Here is a 13,744-nt window from a genome sequence, read left to right on the forward strand (position 1 = left end):
CAGCGGGGTTTAGTCCTGCTTCCACTAATTGAAAACAGGCAGCCGACCCATCTGGTGGGAACAGAGGTCTACAAGTCAGTGGTAAAGGGGAGAGTCCCCTGGGCAGTGCCAGCCTGGCCCCCTGGCACTGACCACCAGGCATCAGGCAATGCCAAAGGGGTGGGCCAGAGGGTGTATGGCCTATTGGGTGGGCGAGGCCTATAGGCACAATTAGTGGGGATGGGGGAACCCGCTGCCATGCTGCGTTCAGACAGGACAGCGATTGGGGCTGGCTGTCTGGCTGGTGGGGGGGGTCAGGGCTGGTGGGTCAGGGCTGGCGGCCAGGGTGGGGGAACTCAGGGCTGGCCTGGAGAGGTCCAGGAGGCCAACAATTGGGGGTGGAGGGGTCAGAGAGGCAATGATGGGGGGTTGCGAGGTTGTCCAGTGATCGGGCTAGCCAGTGATTGGGAAGTTGGCAGTGCAGGGTCACTGCACATGCGTCGATCTCGGCACTGAGTGATTGGCACATTGGAAAGTGGTCCACACAATGCTATGCTGCCGGCCTCTCCAGTGGGAATAGGCCTCGCTCCCTGATTTTCAGAGTGAAACACACTAGGGCAACTGCAGTGTTCACAGTGTGAGAGATTCATTCTGAAAATCCCACTAAAACAATCAACTGGAGTTACTTTTCACATGAAGTTGGCAATTAGAATTTTTTTGGGAGAATTGCCCCTGTCATGTTTACATCGCAGCATCTCTGGAATGTGTTTGAGTTTTCAAAGTGAAGTGGGGGAGTCTGGAACCTCCAATTAATGACTCATTAAGCTCTATCTGGAATTTCTTAATGAGTCAGGAAGGGTAGAAGGTGATTTTCCATGTGCAGATTGCTAACTTGAGCAGTCTGGTTCATGTTAGTGCCCAGCTGCTGGGTTCAACACAGAGAACAACCAGGTATTTTTTGATGGTGAAATGTTTTAACCACCGGGTTGCGCACATTATCTTTTAGTCAGCCATTTGGCCACTTTTCTGAGCAGTGAGGCTGTTGGACTTCTCATGTTCTGCCTTGTATCTTCTATAAAAATGATAAGAGACGTGGAATATCCATTTCACACCTCCATTCTGACCTGTCTTATGGAATTTCTTAATAAGACTTAATTGCTCACGAGGATGATCAAATTCAATTCTGAGTAAAACTTTGCTTGGTAACATGCTGAGAATTAACTGAGCATTTCTTGCGAGTCTCCTTTTTAGACCTGAATGCTAAACAGAGAAAGTTATTGCTAATTTCCACCCTGTTGCCCATCTCCGATCCTACACCAAATGCAGCTCCCCCATTGCCCCTGTGCCCACTGACCTCATGTGGCTTCTGTTCACCTCCAGTTGCTCAAATTTAAAATGATCATCCTCTTGTTTAAATCCTTCAAGAAGTTGGGCAGAGTAAGAAGTTTCACAACACCAGGTTAAAGTCTAACAGGTTTATTTGGAATCACAAGCTTTTGGAGCACTGCTCCTTCATCAAGTTACCTTCTCACCATCCACTCGCCTAATGAAGAAGTTTGTGATTCCAAATAAACCTGTTGGACTTTAACCTAGTTGTGAGACTTCTTACTAAATCCTTCAAGGCTTTGTCCCTCCCCGTTCCTGCAATCTCCGCTAACTGTATAATTCTCTGAGATCTCTGAGTTCCTCCAATCTATACGAATCACATTTCCTTGTCCCCACCATTGACAGTCATACCTCCTGCTGTGAGGACCCCAAACTCTGAAATTCCCGCTTCTCATTTAAAACATGAGTAAAAACCCATCAGTTCCTTTGTCCCGCTTAATATCTCCTTCTTTCGCTCAATGCCAATTTTTGTCTGATTCTGTACAGCGGCTTTGGGGCATTTTCTACATTAGTCTAACAGTGGCAGGGGAGGAGAAGAGTATTTTTGACAGATGCAGACAGAAAACAGCAGTTTCAGACACTTGTTATGTTTTATTGCCTGCGGAGAATGAAGTAATGTTCATGCCGACAAAACTCAGGGCACAACCTTTGAACCAATTTACCTTGGGGTGTGTAATGATCCGGTTGACTTGCAAAATCCTTTCTTCAGTATCTTGCTTTTTCAAGTCATATTCACCAACAACCACACGCCAGTAATTCTCATTTCTGTTCCTGAAGGTAAAAGAAAAAAAAAGACTTGCATTTATATTGCACCTTTCACATTTTCAAGACAGCTCAGTGTGTTTTGTAGTCAATGAAGTTTGGCAATATCACATAACAATTGGGTGTCTTTATTTTTGAATAGAATGGGGCTCCATTCTCTGGAGTTTAAGTTATGGAAGTATATAAAATTTTTTAGAGGCTTTGGCAGTACAGGCATGGACTGTTCCTCCTGGCTGGAGAGTTTAGAACCAGAGGCATTTTCAGGATAAGGAACTGGCCACTTAGAACTGAGATGAAGAGAAAACTCTTCACTCAGTGGGTTATGAGTCTTTAAAGAGATGTGGATGCACAGTCATTGAGTATTCTTAACTACCAGGCCCCCTTAAATACCACGTGAAAAATCAACAAGGAGCAACTGAAGTGGTGCAGAGACCAACCCCAACATCAAGTATCAACCAAACCAACCCTACAATTGGGAAGGGAGAGGGGTAATATGTGCCATGCGAGGAAGGCCTGATGTTTTCCTGTGGGTATCTTGCTGTTCGTCCAGTCTCCATTAGGATAGCTAAAAAAAATAAACTTGTCTTTTTGATCTTTTGGCCACAATCCAGTCCTTTTCTGAATTGGTCTAATGAGAAATTCACTGTCACTTCCCCATCATATCTCTGAGTAAAATAGCGGGAGAACCACATTTCAATAAGTGGGACCTGACATGTTAAAAAGGACCCTGCTGGCTTTGTGTAGGTATCCTTGCTGCCTATTGGGCACTGCAGCTTCAACAATGTTGTTGGGTGATGATAGCATTTCAAAAAACGTTTAATAAGGTGGCCCATTGAGGTATTAAGTTAAAGCTTCATTCTGAGGAATTAATGGGCAGAATTTCTGCTGGATAGGGAGTTGGTTGCATTCTGATAGCCAGAATTAATGAAAGCAGCTCTGCCATTCTGGCCTCTTTAACATCCCCAATTTCAATCACTACACCATTCGTGGCTATGCCTTCAATTGCCTAATCCCAAACTCTGGAATTCCTTCCTATATCTCTTCACCTCTCTCTCTTTACAGTTGTTGGTGCCTGCTGAGTGCGCCAGATGAGCCCCTGGGAGGCCTCAAGATGAGTAAGTAACCTGAATGATTGCCATAGGGTGGATAGGGTTAAAAGAGCCTCTACTGCACCTTTGCCAGCAAGATCATCCATTTAAAAGTGTTAATGTCAACAAGCAAAAAATTTTACAAGGACTTCAATAAATATTTTTGTCTTGGCTTTTGATTCATTTATTTCTGATGATCAATAGCATTCTCACCCTGTAAAGCAATGTGCTGCTGTTACAACCCATGAATGCTGCACCAGCACGCCTCCACACATCACATTCCCATTCAGCTTGAGTAACACCAGCCACGGCCAGCTCCCAGGAGCTGCTAGGTTACCACCAACAATCCTCCCCATGGCAACGGTGTCATTGGATGTTGCTGCTTTCTGACCACAAGTGGCTGCAAGAAAAATAATGCTTCATCAACATATTCAAATGCTGCTACTCCCTGAAATAAAATCACCCCCCAAAATACACAGCAACATCAGGGAATTGTAGCCCTACATCCTAGTACAGAAACACAGTAAGAAGTCTCACAACACCAGGTTAAAGTCCAACAGGTTTATTTAGTTGCAAAAGCTACTAGCTTTCGGAGAGCTGCTCCTTCGTCAGGAGAGTGGGAGTTCTATTCACAAACAGGGCATATAAAGACAAATTCAATTTACAGAATAACAGTTTGTCTCTTTATATGCCCTGTTTGTGAACAGAACTCCCACTTACCTGACGAAGGAGCAACGCTCCAAAAGCTAGTGGCGTTTGCTACCAAATAAACCTGTTGGACTTTAACCTGGTGTTGTGAGACTTCTTACTGTGTCTATCCCAGTCCAACGCTGGCATCTCCACATCATAGAAACAAAGCCATTTTTACATGCTAAACTGATGCAACATTAACAACCAATTTCCACATTGTAACTTATCTCAGACAATTGGCAGGAAAGTTAAAAATTTATTTATTAATGTCACAAGTAGGCTTACTTTAATTCTGCAATGAAGTATTACTGTGAAAATCTCTTAATTGCCACACTCTGCTGGGTACACTGAGGGAGAACTTAACATTGCCAATGCACCTAACCTGCACGTCTTTTGGAAGGTCAATAAAGGGAGAGCACAGTGCAATGCAATGTTGGCTTTAATCTTACAGGGTGGAAATACAATGGGGTAAAAGTTATGTTAGTTATATAAAGCTGCAGGTTGGGGAATGTAGAACCAGGGCCACAATTTCAAACTAAGGAGGAAATCGCTCAGGACCAAGATGATGAGGAATTTCTTTACTCGGAGGGTTGTGTATCTTTCGGAAAGCTCTATTCGAGAGCACTCAGCCATCACAATGTTTCAAGCAGAAATTGACAGGTTTCTAAATACCAGCGACATAAAGAGGTATGGGGATAGTGTGGGGAAAAAGGCATTGAAGTAGGTGATCAGCCCTGATTGTATTTAAGGGTGGAGAAGGCTCGTGGGTTGAATGGCTTTCTGCTGCTTTTGTGTTCCATTTGACCTTACCTAAAGTAATGTTTTCAGTACTGGAAACCATATCTCAGAAAGGATATGGGAATGAAGCATAGATTCACTACTATCATACTATTGAGGTGGCACGGTGGCACAGTGGTTAGCACTGCTGCCTCACAGTGCCAGCGACCCAGGTTCTTGGGTCACAGTGTAGAGTTGCACATTCTCCCTGTGGCTGTGTGAGTTTTGTCCGGGTGCTCCAGTTTCCTCCCAAGTCTGAAAGCCATGTCGGTTAGGTGCATTAGCCATGCTAAATTCTCTCTCAGTGTACCTGAACAGGAGTGTGGTGACTAGGGGATTTTCACAGTAACTTCATTGCAATGATAATGAAAGCTGACTTGTGACACTAATAAATAAACATTAAACTACTGCAGGCAAAATGCCCAAATCATGGGGACAGTTTGTACAGACTATTTTCACATTCCCTTCAGTATAAAAATTTCAGGGATGATCTAACTGAAGTCATTATGATTAAAGGATTCTGAGCGTACATGGAGAGTAAATACTTCCTCTGGTGGTTTAATGTTTATTTGTGGTTTTTCAGAAAAAAGAAAACTAGAAGAAATGGTGGAGAAAATATCATAAAATAGAAAAAGTACTTCAATTAATATATTAAAAAAGGAAATTGAAGGTATCCTTGATTTATTTCCTGGACTAGAAGCTGTGCACTGCCTATGCGTTAGCTTCCATGTTGCTTACTAGAATGTTTGCTCATGGTGTTACACAGAAACATAGAGAATAAGATCAGGAGGAGGCTATTTGATCCTTCGAGCTGCTCTGCCATTCATTACAATCATTGCTGATCATCCAACTCAATAGCCTAATCCTACTTTCTCCCCATAACCTTTGATCCCATTTGCCCCAAAGTTGTTCATGGTTGTTGGGATTTTATTTGTGTTTACGGTAGAGTTAATGCTTGTTCGAGAAATAGTTTTGCCTGGGGCTGTGAATGATTTCAGAAGATTCTCCAGTCTGAATGCTGCAGTAACCAAAATTGCTGAGTTAGCAAAACAATTTGGAGAGGAGAGATTTGAAGACCTGCCACAGATAAGGTAGAGGAGTTAATACAGACTCATCAAGGGGAACTCTCTACAGAAGAATTTATGGAGTTGATGACATCAAGTGAGTAAAAAGGGAGGAAGAAGGAGAGCCCAAAAAGGTTTGATTTATACCTAAGAGGATGGCACAAATCACCTGAGATCACCTGAAGAATTGAAAAAACAGGCAAAAAGCTATGGCATAAACATAGAAAAAAAGTATTGTCCGATATACAATGATCGACATTGCCATTGCTCCTTACCGAGAAAGTTATAAGATTGAAAAGCAAAAAGGAAGCAGTCAAAAATAACATTGGGGGGTGGGGGCGGTTATGGGGGGTGGATGCCATGTACCCATCAGAAACAATGCCAGTGTGGAGTCTTTTACATGGCAGAAGATGTGACAAATATATATTTCTTTTTTTTGTTAAAGATCAGGCAATCTTTATGCTTTTTATTGTCTTTTATTCTCTATATGAACATTTTGTTTTTTGATTTGATTTATTATTGTCACATGCGTTTGTAGATAGTGAAAAATAGTGTTTCTTGCACGTTATACAGACAAAGCATACCATTTATGGAAAGCAGAGGGTGTAGGATATAGTGTTACAGTCATAGCTAGGGTGTATAGAAAGGTCAATGGTAGGTCCATTCAAAGTTTAATGGGAGCTGGGAAGAAACTGTTCTTGAGTCGGTTGGCATGTGACCTCAAACTTCTGTATCTTTTTCCTGCTGGAAGAAGGTGGAAGAGAGTATGTTTGGTTGCATGGGGTGCTTGATTATGCTGGCTGCTTTTTCAATGCAATGGGAAGTTGTATCTTTGGAATCCATCTAATTGACTCCCATTAAAAAATATCATTCGTGAATTTGCTACTTGCAAAGTTTTTCAGGAATGTAATTCCCATGAATGGTGGGACTTTACTATAGATCACTTTCCAAACTAGATAGCAAAGGGGGTTGTGATAGATCAGGTAAACATAGTTCCATTTTACCAGCAGATCCCATAAAATGTGGCTTTTGTTTCCATTAGCTAGATCACTAGTTGTTGCCATATTCCTTTATTGTTACTTCAGATATTTGGAACTTAATGCCTACCTTTTCTTTCTGAGTTTAGTACAGAGTTCAGACTCTTCATGTTACCTGTCTGACCTGTAAATGACAAAAGAAGCAATATTACAGTTCTTATAGTGAGTGAATAGCAACAATACTCCACCAACCATTGTGTATTGTATTGACTAAACTAGTTTCACATCGTTGTCTTTGTAGGAATGTACAATATAGAGTTAATTAATTCATATTGTGAATAGGGGGGATTAAGTGGAATAAGTGGCATGTACATGTTTGGATATAAACCAAAGACAGCACGGCAGCACAGTGGTTAGCACTGCTATCTTACAGTGCCAGGGAGCTGGGCTTGATTCCTGATTTGGGTCACGGTCTGTGCAGAATCTGCATGTTCTCTCCATGTCTGTGTGGGTTTCCTCTGGGTACTCCAGTTTCCTCCCACAAGTCCAAAAGACATGCTGGTTAGGCGCATTGGCCACGCTAAATTCTCCCTTAGTGTACCCAAACAGGTACCAGAATGTGTGGTGACTTGGTGGATTTTCACACTGACTTCAATGCTGTGTTAATGTAAGGCCTACTTGTGACACTAATAAATAAACTTTAAACATATCCAAACTACCCCTCCAAGTGCCTGATATGGAGCTACTTGGTTAATACATACTGCACTGAAGTATCCTGGCGTGACAGCGTCCTTCCATCTGTTTCAGACAGCTCACCTTACGTTGTCCCCCTTTTGGACAATATGTCTGATAGTACCAACAGGCCTTACTCAGCTCCCATTGACTCTCAGCCTCAGTCTCCATCAACTGTGCCCTTGAAATGGTTTCACAGCTGGGTTCGGAGGTAGGCATGACACCCAAAACTAAAAACAAAGCAAACAAAAAGTAATAACCAATGGTGGCACAGGGCAACATCAGATTTAACAATTGATTTTACTTGACCATGAATCTGAGCTGCCTGCCATATGACAAAACAAAATAGGTAATATCTGACGATGTTGACAAAACTGCCCTTCAGTCTTTTGTGTGGTACATCATGATGAAAATAAAGCTTTAGGCTGATAACCATAAATGTCTTGTATTTATTAATTTTAAATATGGTGGGTGGCACAGTGGCACAGTGGTTAGTTCTATTGCCTCTCAATGCCAGGAACCGGGTTCTATTCAAGGCTTGAGTCATTGTCTGCGCGAAGTTTGCACATTGCCTCCGTGTCTGCGTGGATTTCTTTTGGGTGCCCCAGTTTCCTCCCACAGTCCAAAGATGTGCGGGTTAGGTGGATTGGCCATGCTAAATTGCCCCTTAGTGTTAGGGGGAACTAGCTAGGGTAAATGCATGGGGTTATGGGGGATAGAGCCTGGGTGGGATTGTGTTCACTGCAAACATGATGGGCTGAATGGCCTCATTCAGCATTGTAGGATCCTATGATTCTATGGCACCAATCCACTTCCAAATGCTGCACCAAAATTGGCTACTCAGAAAGTTTCAAAAAAAGTCTAGGTTAAGAGTTAGTGAAATTAAAGTTGATTTTTGAAGAGAAACAAGTATTTTAAATGGTAATTTCACATTCAATATTCCTGACCACAATATCATTTATGTGTCACTCATGTTACTAGGGGGTGGGTGTTCCAGACGCTTGGAAAATTTGTGTGCAAGAGACTCGGAGATTGAGGCCTTGTATCAGTCATATCTGTCCCACCCATATGCTGGGTCTCAGAGAATTACCAGGGCCTGGAATCTCCACCGTTTGAAGTTATGTCAGGAGCCAACTGGAACTGCTGCAGAATTTACACATACTTTAATTGGACATTTTGACGAGAATTCTCTGGCTGTTCGCGTCCCACCGCCGTTGCCAGCAAGAATGGAGGATTTGGTGCTCAGCCAAACCTCCATTCACTTGCGGTAGGACCGGAGAATCCCAGCTGCAAGCGAGATTGGAGAATGTAGCAACCTCTCACTCCCCATTAAAAAAAACTCCACAATAATGCTCAGGACTCAATTAATAAGATTATGTAGATATAGAAATTTAATGATTATGATACTGGACTGTCTAGGTCTTGCTGATTTAAATCTTATTGCTAACCATCTCACAATAACCCAAGGGAGGACAATGGTGAAGTGTTAGGAGTAAAAGCAGTGCACTTTAGGTGCCAGTGTTGATCATTAGGGGGCACTGAGGCCTATTCAGTACTCCATGTTGCATGTCAACTGTGCAGTCAGCGCATTCAATCTTTAGGAGTGAAAAATGCTCAAGGTTCATTGAAAGCATGGGGAATTTTCCCATGTTCTTGGAAGTGGGTTCGAAGGGGGGGGTGGCTGGAAATATTTGAAAGCTTGCCCTTGGACAACGAGTATCCACATATTTCCCAGAGGCAAGTTGTGTGTGCTGGCTGTAACTCCCGGCAGTGTTGGGAAGCCAATTGAGTTTGTTAATAGTTAAATTATCAGTATTTTTGCAAAGAAGGTTGACTCTTCCCAGCATCAGGTCAGACCCTCATAGAGCCTAAGTTGTCAAAGGAGATACAATCTGAACATTAGATGGGGAAAGCAGCAAATCTGTGGTTAATTGCAGACAGAGGCTGACCTTTGCTTGCAAGGCTCCTACAGTCTGTTGTCACAGACAGTGCTGGGAGTGAAGGAATGGATGCCTGTTTCTTCATCCTCATTGCTCTGCTCTTTTTGTGCCATTTATCTCCACAGCGTACTCACTGCAGCCACAGTGAAGGCTGCCAGCTGCCCTCTCAATAACATGTGCTGAATCATCCTCCTGCCTCCTCAACCCACCCGCTCACTGATCCTAATTGATGGCCATTCCAGAGGCAGGTTCTTAATTTGTACCTTCAGGAAGATCAAACAAAAGTGCTCACCACTTACGCTCTACTAATAGACCAGGAAATTAAGCTGCCTCATGTTTAAAAACTACAGTGGTAAAATTTAGCTCCCATTTCCTATTTAATTGAGGCTGGTTTCCCAAACTGTAACTGATGTGCCTGAGAAGTATGAGTAAGGTGATTTTAAGCTGTTTAGGATCCTGTTGGCCAGAGCCTTCCTATATGGTCACCAAGCTAACCAGTAACACGCAATTTGGGCTCAACGGGACAACGTGTTCTGGCCCTGTGCTCCTCAGGGTGGCTTGGCGGCACTGTGGTTAGCACTGCTGCCTCACAGCGCCAGAAACCTGGGTTTGATTCCCAGCCTAGGTCAATGACCATGTGGAGCTTGCACATTCTTCCCATGTCTGCATGTGTTTCCTCTGGGTGCTCCAGTTTCCTCCCACAATCTGAAAGATCTGAAAGGGTTGGTTAGATGCATTGGCTATGTTACATTCTCCCTCAGTGTACCTGAACAGTGCCGGAGTGTGGCAACTAGGGGATTTTCGCAGTAACTCCTTTGCAGTGTTAATGTAAGCCTACTTGTGACATAAATAAAGATGAAACTAAAACTCCTCCCCTCGATCAATTTATTACATGCTAATGATGCTGGAAAACCAGTTCATCTTTGCACAGGGGCATGCCGTGCCTGTGGCACTTGGCAAGCTGTTTTGTCTGTGGAAACATCCTCACAAGGTCTAGTGTTGTTTTTTCCCCAGTATCTGCATACACACGCTTTCAACACATATCATTGGTTAAAGACTTCTGGCCAATTCTTCTTGCTGTAACTGGGCACTGATATCAATCAAAGTAGGGTCCCTATCGCTGACACAGCTGAGATCAGCTAACTCAGCACACAGCATAGCACTCACTCACTTTGTGACAACAAACACCTATTGGACTTCAGTTGACTATACATAATTTCACTCTTCATTGATGTTGTTTTACTTTCAGACTCTACAATTCCCTCAGGCTGTCTCATACTCTTACTGGTTTCGCCAGGCAGTACTGTGTTTCACCTACCGCACTGAGATGTTCTGTTGCCGCAGTTCTTGAACAAACAAACTGCACAGTAGTTGCATTCTTTCAACTGGAGATTTCTGTTCTTCAGCACTTCATCTAGCACTAATAATGCATTCTTCAAAGCTGCTTCCAGAATTATTGTACCTTTGCTCGACAACTCTACAAATAACAGGTAGAAAACTAATTTGTATTATCTAACATAATCTCAGTTTCAATGACGTTTTAAAAGTATATCAGCAGGTTGATATACTCAAATTTATACATTGATACTTTCAATCCTACACCACAATATGGACATTCCAGAAGGACTTCATTGACTGTTGAGAGTTTTGATAATCCTAAGATCATGGAAAGTGCTATATAAATCAAAACCATCCTTTCTTTTCCTCTTGTTTCGTTTCATAAAGTTTGTTTTTTAAAACTGGATGTTACCTGACAACCAAAACCGAACAGGCAGGAATGATTTTACACTTGATCATTAGCACTTTGTGAATCTATGGAGGCCAACTGGTATCCCTTTCCATAGCCTCATCTCAATTTCACTTGTTTAAGATTATTTATTAGTGTCACAAGTAGGCTTACATTAACACTGCAATGAAGTTACTGTGAAAATCCCCTAGCTGCCAAACTCTGGCACCTGTTCGGGTATACTGAGGGAGAATTTAGCATGGCCAATGCACCCAACCAGCACATCTTATGGACTGTGGGAGGAAACTAGAGCACCCGGAGGAAACTCACAGTGACAAGGGAAGAATGTGCAGACTCCGCACAGTCAGTGACCCCAGACAGGAATCGAACCCAGGCCCCTGGCACTGTGAGGCAGCAGTACTAGCCACTGTATCACCGTGCTGCCCACACCATAGACATGCAATAACTCTGTTAAGAATGAAGCTGGGAAGATACAACATGTAGTTGCTACATTTTTTCATGACAAAGGTTAAAATTATGAATTGAAAGTTTGGATAAGGTTTTCAAAAATGAACATGTCAATTGGGACATTGGTAACAGTCACGAGAAATGCTTTTCTGTGCTGTTCCAAACAATAGACTTGAATCTGCTTGATGGTTAATTAGTGTCACAAAATCTATTCCATATCTTACTAAACTATTGCCTTAAATGGCTTTGTCCTCCAATCCATTCAAAACATGAGAGGCGTGAAATTGATCATTGTCAGCCACATGGAACATGGGGCAGTCTTGTAACAAATTGCAGACTGAATTTTCACCCCACCCAACCCTCTTCCATTGGTTGATGGTTCAAATGATTTTTGGAAACTCGTTTCCTATCATCACTGTCATTTTTACTTTGTTTGAAATTAAAAATCTCAGTAATATTTTCTATCTCAATGGAAAATAAAGACTGACGTAGCATAATATTAGCTGCCTATTTGCCACCAGCCATTTCTCACTCCTGGCATAGCTCAATCCCACCGTCAAGGTATTTTTACATGAAGAAATTCCACAACTCCATAATAAATATTGTCAGCATCTTCTTTGCAAACTCAGCTGATCCCTAACGGCCTACAATTAACCTGATGTACAACACACAACATAAGCAGAATTATTCCTTGTACTAACAATGAAGAAACATTAGTCAGAGTTGAACTGTGTGAAGTCCTTTTGGATACAGTAATGTACTGATAAAAGATTGACACTTAATATCTCTCTGCGAGATTATCAACAATTGCCAATATCGAGTGTGGCCCTCAGTCTCACTGTCAATAGGAATATTTGGAGTTGTTTACACTGTCTAAGAATTGAACAATCCCTGTCATGTGTTCACATCACTCAGATATTTCAAGGCTTGAGCAGTTATGCAAGATGTTACGTACAATCCCTTATATTTTAAATATTGATAATTCAATTTCAGTTCCAATCCAGCAGTACCTTCACTTTTCCCCATCCATTTTCTACCTCTTCACCTCTAAATATCTGACTGGCATGCAACTCCTTGCAAAATATTCATAGCAGACAGACGCACTTCTGATTGATTAATATTGTGAGAGTAAACACAAATGCCTCCACATATATCAGGTACTCTCTAGGATATCCCATGTCTATGCGTGATGCTTATATCCCTAAGAGGCACATTTGTGGACAATTATATGTAAGTGTTTTGAAATTTTAAGTGTATTTTCACTTTTACAGTATCAATTTACAGTTACTGATTTGATTCTAGCTTGTAAATTCAACACAGCTTGTATATTCAGTATATTAGCAATAGCAGCCATTAATAACATGCACGCTACAATATTTTCTGTATGCTGAAAGCATTGTATTTAGTATGAAAGCTTAGCTAAATGTGCATATGTGTGCATGTGCAAATAGTTCTTACGCCTTCTTGTGCTTAGCAGTTATAAATAAAGTTTTTTTTACAAATGCACAGAATAATTAATATGTCAGTGTCTATATTGCAGCATCAGATAATGAAGGAGAACCTCACCTTCCAAGGCACTGGCTGGCAGTTTGTATACATCTTTGTTCAGTGGAGCAGCCAAGCTAATGTCCACACACAGTAAGAAATACAGCAACATCCTCCTCATAAAAACTCTGCGAAGGGCCTGACTCTAAACTTCCTTCGGATTCTTTTCACAAACTCTTGTAACTCTACTGGGAAGTAAACCTTATTGTCTTGTTGCTGAAGTTTCCTTTGCACCAGTTAGATGACAGTGGGGAGCGCAGAGTTTTTATATATATATCTGGCTGAGGGGGGAAGCAGGAGTTTCCCATGAATTACAGACAAACAGTTGAATTCATTACTGCAGAGAGTGGAGTTTGTAGAGCTGGCTGATTGTGGGGTGTCTGTCCTTCTCTGAATAGCTGCATTGTGTTCCAAACACGACCCAAACGGCAGAATCAAAGCTAAACTAATGATCAAGAGCCTGGGCGCTGGCATTGATCATTTTCATGCTTTTGTCTTCGAGAATAAAATATTGTCAGTTTGGATCACTTTTGTCCAAGGGAATATTCTGCCAGAAAAAAGGAGGCGAACAAATCATTAAGCATGCTAGCCTGATCTGAAACACACATAT

At 42.0% G+C, this 13,744-nt stretch overlaps 1 protein-coding gene across 2 annotated transcripts in view; it reads right to left on the reverse strand.

Annotated features, from left to right (window-relative positions):
• Positions 1-13,395, reverse strand: part of prss56 (serine protease 56) — a 55,498-nt gene extending 42,103 nt beyond the window's left edge. Inside the window, exons 1-6 of one of the 2 annotated variants that reach the window (XM_080185762.1) lie at positions 13,156-13,395; positions 10,714-10,872; positions 7,485-7,685; positions 6,854-6,907; positions 3,429-3,615; positions 2,028-2,136 (exon numbers count right to left, since the gene is read on the reverse strand). In XM_080185762.1, coding sequence (XP_080041888.1) covers positions 2,028-2,136; positions 3,429-3,615; positions 6,854-6,907; positions 7,485-7,685; positions 10,714-10,872; positions 13,156-13,255 — 810 coding nt within the window. In that variant the 5' untranslated portion in view covers positions 13,256-13,395. The remainder of the gene's footprint in view (positions 1-2,027; positions 2,137-3,428; positions 3,616-6,853; positions 6,908-7,484; positions 7,686-10,713; positions 10,873-13,155) is intronic. The other variant, XM_080185763.1, reaches the window with a different exon arrangement.
• Between the last annotated feature and the right edge of the window lie 349 nt (positions 13,396-13,744).

The sequence above is a fragment of the Carcharhinus amblyrhynchos genome, chromosome 3 (genome assembly GCF_965287045.1).
Source record: "Carcharhinus amblyrhynchos chromosome 3, sCarAmb.v2.hapA, whole genome shotgun sequence".
Classification (NCBI taxonomy): domain Eukaryota; kingdom Metazoa; phylum Chordata; class Chondrichthyes; order Carcharhiniformes; family Carcharhinidae; genus Carcharhinus; species Carcharhinus amblyrhynchos.